Genomic DNA, 6,214 nt, shown 5'->3' with positions numbered 1-6,214 from the left:
AATTACTTTAACTTCATTGGACGATACTTAAAAACGTCGAAAAAAATATGTTCATTGTATTATTGCTTGAATATATAAATGACCGATAAAAACTCGTCGCTGAAAATAAATATTATGAATAATTTTTCATCTTAAAAAACTTCTTCTAAGCGTTAAACTATAAAAAAGATCAATCAACTTTCTCGTAATAAAAATTCGGACTCGTTGCAAACGAAACGAAATTTGTATAAAAGAAAATATGCACATTATAATTTTACACATAATTTATTCAAAGTCACCAATAGTTTTGTATCATAAAACATGTATATATATGTATGTCTAGAAAATTACTTTATACCTTAAAATATTTATAAGAAAGACTTATTCCAAGGACCTACGTCGAAACGAAGGATTTCCAGCTTTTTTTTAATCAAAACACAATTTGTATAAAAAAATATTTATAGTAATGACTGTTCCTCTGGAATGCATATTAAAATATAAATGTAAGTATTTTTGTTTAAACATTAGTTAATTAATTAAAAAAAAAACATTTTATTGTTCCGAAAATAAAATATATTTAAAAATTTTAATTCACCATAAAAATTTTGGAGTTATTTCCTTGTAAAAAATATATCATATTAAAAGGTATCAGTCGTTACTTAAATATCTTTTTTTGAGAACGATACGAGTAAATATGAAAGTAATAAAATGCATTAAAATAAAATAAAATACAACATGCTTAGTTATGTTTAACAATGCCTAATAGTAAATTTAAATCTCATGACAAAAAAACTTTAATACAAGGCATTTCACTCAACCTATAATTATATAGATGATAAAAAATCGTGAAGTTAATATTTGTTGGTTTCCAACTAGGATGCATAAGTTTAATTACATTTGATTCGCTCTAATGAAAAGTATTAAAAAAACTACTGAATTTCTTGCCGGTTCTTGTAGGTAGCATTTACAGGAAACTCAATACTGTAACATGGCGATTTAAAAGTGTCCTAATAAGCCTACTTGAATAAATAATTATTTTATTTATTCGACTCAATGTCTAAAATTAGTGATGTTAGTATTTAGCAGTAATTTGTTAGTATCGCAATAAATTTTGCAAGGCCGAATATATTGAAACAGAATTAACGCAAATGAATCCAGAAACATCCGATCACATCAAAACTAATTGAATTGAAACATGTTTTAATTTAATTAGTCGTATTCTATTTGATAAGCCATTTAAAACTATTGAAATTTGTGGAAATAATGAACTAACAACATCACTCCCTATTTGTATTCCCAATTAACAATTTAGTTTGAAATTAGAATTCGGTGTCACGTAATTATGATGCAAAATTTATTCACCAAACGTTTGTGGCATTGGTTTTAACGCGTACCTTTCGATTAATTGGGCTTTTAAACGATATCAAATAGACAATTAATAATACTGAAATGCTTTTGCCGACGGGCAAGTTTGCAGTTGACGCGTTCGTTTATAGATGTCAGGTATACTTTTATTTTGAATTTGGCAACTGGATCATTGTAGTTCCTTTGTCCGAAATTCATCTAATATTTCATTTAATTTTATTTTATTCATCTTGAAACATTTTTTATATCCGTTCGTGACAAGTCATATTGTAGTGAAAAATAAATGATCAATATTGTTAACATTATGTAATACATAAGTTGTAGTATTGGCCAAATGTTAATGTTGTTGGTATTTTTTTTATTTAATTAAAATTTGAGTAAAAGCTATAAATAAACAAATATTGGTTTGGTTAGATATTATTTAAGCTTATAATAACTTCTGTCTGCAATAGTACATAAAGAAACGTTAAATAAATTTACTCAATCTACACTTATAGAACCGTCACAAAGTCCAGCAAAATGAACGGGTTTTTCGAGAGAATAATCGAAAAATACTCAAAAACCGCTGGAGTAAGAACCGAAGTCGACAGAATTACCACAGTAGCACTTATATTACAACGAATTTTCGGACAGCAAGTTCTCGACCCAGAGTGGACGTGGAAAAATTATTTCGTTCATCAATTGCTGAATCTAATTTTGTTTGTGTATGTTTTCTTTGGCACCTTGGAATGTTTGAAGATGACTAATGACGCTGAGCTTGTGGCTGAGGCGTGCTACACTCTCATCATGATTGGCATATTCCCATTAAAGATGCTACTCTTTATCAGCAACAGATTTACTTTCAGAGATCTTTATGTGAAAGCTAAAACGACTCTTATTACAATCATCCAATCAGATTCCGTCGTCAAAGTAAACAATGTTCTTCAAACTAGTGGAAAAATCGTTTACGTTCTATTTTTTATGGTATTAGTACCTTGTTCGATCTATGAGCTGACAACTCTTTGGAATTATGTCAATGGAAAAAGGATTTTGCTGTCTAGGTCGACATTGACTTTGATGCCAATGGTCACGCCATTTTACGAAATTGCTTGGTTCCTCCACAGTATATTTTTGTTCGAAATTTCGTCAACTATCATCCTTGACATGTGGTTCGTCTTATTGATTCACTTTTTGTGTTACGCAATTGACAGTTTAGCGGAGATATTAAAAGTACCAGCGAGAGATCATTATGAAACCAAGTCCTCATATGCGAAGCGTCTTAATAACAGTCTACGTAAATTTTACAAAACTCACATCAAGCTAGTTGAGTAAGTAGATCATTATACATTCAACTAAATTGGACTGGAAAACGTTAGCCATTGACGTGGCAACATGCAGCTACTTAATTTACGAATGAAATAATATTATAAAACATTAATTCAATTAAGAACTTATTGATATGTTTTTTTTTTTAAAAACACGACTCATATTATTTAAAGTATTAATTAACTCAAGCGTTCATAATTTATAATTTTTCAGGTATATGAACGCGTTAAGTAATATGTACAAGTGGCTTGCATTTGTTCCACTTTGCAATGCTGCGATGTGCACTTGTCTTATTTTACTCTTGATGAGCAAGGTAAGTTTAAGTTTTAAGTAAAGTTTCCTGGTGGTTAGAACGCCCGAATCTTAACCGATGATCGTGGGTTCAAACCCGGGCAAGCACCACTGAATATTTATGTGCTTAATTTCTGTTTATAATTCATCTTGTGCTTGATGGTGACGGAAAACATCGTGAGGATGTGTCTAATTTCATTGAATTTCTGCCACACGTGTGTTTTACCAAACCGCATTCGAGCAGCGTGGTGGAATAAGCTTTAAACCTTCTCCTCAAAAGGGAGAGGAGGCATCGGGTGGCCCGTTAGGCGTCCGCCTACCAACATCATAATAAAAAAAAAATGTACTAAATTTATTTTCAAAAGGTAATAAATTTTGTCACATTTAAAGGAAATTAATTGGAGATTTGCCCCTCATCTGTTGCCCATGTTTGCTGAGATATTAGCGTACAACTGGTTTGGAGAACAAATTAAAATGAAGGTATAATTATCGTTTTAATATTGACTAAACTACATAAATAATTTTAAGCTAAGAATCCAAAGTAACATCTAAAGTTTATTTAAAAAAAATATAGTCGATGGTAATAGTCTACACTTAATTACATACAAAATACATAACAGTTACGCTGCATTTTTGATCATATTAACTTGAGTGCCAATTTGATATTTTTAAAAACTAAATTATGTTTCATAAAGTATTAGATCTAATTTCGGCTATGTCGGTTAATCTCTAAAGGACTAGAACTAGAAAATGGGACACCATTTGCAATGACCGTAGATATCAAGCGCAGGTCCAATGGTTTCATGTTCTTTCCGAGGCATTCATGTTCCCAAGCATGTCAAGAACACCAAGTTCCAAACACCAGGTTGTTACTTGGTGTTCCTGACATAAAAGTTTGATATATATAATATACTACAATACATTAATGCGACTATTAACATAATATAACAAAAGGATGATCAAAAGTGTCTACTAAAATTTATTTACGTGCGATAAATTTTTGCTCTTTCCATGATCGTCATAAGCCGTCAGAATCGAATTGATCTGATTTTGTAAAGCTGGTCAACTAGAAAATGTACAAATCATATAATTCTAGTTAAATCAATTATTATTTCAGATCTGTTTTACTATATAATTGCAAATGAACTAACTTAGTTGCGAATGGATTATTAGGATTTCACGGTGAATTAATGCATAGTCAAATACATTGTCAGTCGCCCAATGATATTATTATAAAAGGTATACAGATAGCATTATTATAACGTGACACTGCGTTACAAAGATATATATCAGATTTTAATAACGAAAGCCGAAATAACCAAATATAATTGTTTTAAAAAAGTCAAGTCATCAAGTTTTATTTAGATACTTTTTTAAAGCTTTCAAAGATCAAAATTTAAACCAAAGATATGCAAAAAAAATCTTCACGACCGCACACATGTAATTATAGACTTTGTACATAGATAAATACGGTCAAATCGTTGTTTATAGTAGTGCGTTGCCACAGATAAATAAACAAACAAATCCTTTTTATTTATTTTTAATTTTTATAGGTACTTAATATAATAAATATAAAACGTGATTTTTAATTATGAATGACATCAATTCCAGACATTTCAAAGTCAGTCATCCTCGCTCTGATGTTGTATAACACAAAACTCGATAAATTTACTTATATTACTTATGTATCTCATCATCTATATTTAAAAATTATTTCAGGCGGAAGAACTTCACAAAAGTGTAATTAATTTTGATTGGAGAAATCTAGAATTGAAAGATCAAAAATGTTATTATATAATAGTAACTTATATAAAAAAAGAAGTGGCCATCAAAACTGCAGTTGGGAATGATTTGTCGCTGATAACTATGACTTCTGTAAGTGCATATGAATATTTTTTTTTTATTTTTTTTTTATTAGGGAAACATACAGCATATCGTATATTACAACTTAATATAATAATCATATTTTAACACTTATGCCAGTTAAGTTTCCACTACTGTTTTAACAGGGAAGTGGACTAATTTTGATGGACATACTGTTTTTTTATTTTATTTTTAATATATTTTTCTATCTATAAATTAAACATCAATTGATTTTAATGAAAACAAAACAGCAAAATTAAACGTCAAGAGGTAAAAGTCGATGGTTCTAGCCGAAGCGGCTATGGTCGTCCCACTCATATACAAACTGTACACTTACCTAATTAGAAGGGTAAATATATTAGTAATTCCTTAAATATTAAATTGCTATATATTTAAATAATAAAAGCAGCATATACATTTAATAAACGGTTAAAATGCATTATCTTTATTTTCAGGTACTCAAAGTCAGCTACCAAGCCTTCACTGTTTTACAAACCATAGATAACTAGTCCTGTTCTTAAAACACCCACGTGCTTATGTATGTTCCAGGCTATTTTTATATAAAATTAACATCGATTCAGTTATTTTCGGTGTTATATATAAGTTTGATTATAAATTAATATTTACAATCTTATATCTAATTACGCTTTAATAGTAGCAGTTGATAATTTTATATTGTTCTCTTCACAAATAATGTAGCCTCGTTGGTCTAGTGGTTAGGTATAAGGCTGTCCGGAGGTCCTGAGTTCAATTCCCAGGTCAGACCAATAAAACGTTATTGTGTTTTCCTGACAGAAAATTCTCAGTAGCAGCCCTGGGTCTGGAAGTTGGAAGTGTGTACACTCCTGTGCCTCGGAAATTATTACCGTCCTATCGGATTATGAGAGTGAGTGAGAGCACTATAATATCTCCTGTGCAGTTGGCTTATCTCTCTTGAGATTGGCCGCCGTGGCCGAAATAAATCTGGAGGACCTTAATGTAGTCTATACTTTTCACATTAAATAAACTAATGATTTTGAGTTTTTTACTTGACGGTACGGGCTTGACTACAGGTAACATATGTGTCATATTAACTTACTTCTAAATTCAATTTAGAATTCTAAGTACAATGAAATATATCAATATTTAAACTTGCTGGTTATAAGAATCGCTAATTGCATTACTAAGATATCATTTTTCCAATTTTTAATACGAATAACGATGTAGGTAAGAATATTAATGGACCATTCATATTATCTGATAATGTTAACAGTTAAGAGGGCTATTACATTTCAAGCGCCATTTTACATTAAATGATTAATTTTGGTTTTATTATTCTGAGAAACTAAAACACATTGAAATTTAGAAATTATTGAAAAATGAAGAACAGTTATTAGTATAAATCTTAGCAGCCTCAATTTTTTCAATTTAG

The 6,214-nt window shown here is 29.9% G+C and overlaps 1 protein-coding gene across 3 annotated transcripts; it reads left to right on the top strand.

The window, feature by feature from the left end:
- Nucleotides 1–348: 348 nt before the first annotated feature.
- LOC126769151 (uncharacterized) lies at nucleotides 349–5,847 on the top strand. 3 transcript variants are annotated; one of them, XM_050487767.1, is made up of 7 exons: nucleotides 1,690–1,753; nucleotides 1,842–2,651; nucleotides 2,863–2,962; nucleotides 3,331–3,420; nucleotides 4,660–4,815; nucleotides 5,259–5,341; nucleotides 5,599–5,847. In XM_050487767.1, exons 2-6 carry the CDS (start codon nucleotides 1,864–1,866, stop codon nucleotides 5,310–5,312), a joined length of 1,188 nt encoding a protein of 395 aa, XP_050343724.1. In that variant the 5' UTR covers nucleotides 1,690–1,753; nucleotides 1,842–1,863; the 3' UTR covers nucleotides 5,313–5,341; nucleotides 5,599–5,847. The 3 variants fall into 3 exon arrangements, with proteins under 3 accessions (XP_050343723.1, XP_050343726.1, XP_050343724.1); XM_050487766.1 differs by lacking the exons at nucleotides 1,690–1,753; nucleotides 5,599–5,847 and adding an exon at nucleotides 349–482 and having other exon boundaries at nucleotides 5,259–5,394; XM_050487769.1 differs by lacking the exons at nucleotides 1,690–1,753; nucleotides 5,599–5,847 and adding an exon at nucleotides 452–482 and having other exon boundaries at nucleotides 2,535–2,651; nucleotides 5,259–5,394.
- The last annotated feature ends 367 nt before the right edge of the window (nucleotides 5,848–6,214 follow it).

Source organism: Nymphalis io, chromosome 6, assembly GCF_905147045.1.
Source record: "Nymphalis io chromosome 6, ilAglIoxx1.1, whole genome shotgun sequence".
In the NCBI taxonomy this organism is placed as follows: domain Eukaryota; kingdom Metazoa; phylum Arthropoda; class Insecta; order Lepidoptera; family Nymphalidae; genus Nymphalis; species Nymphalis io.
Note: the sequence above shows the minus strand (reverse complement) of the source record. Positions and strands in the feature narration are given on the sequence as shown.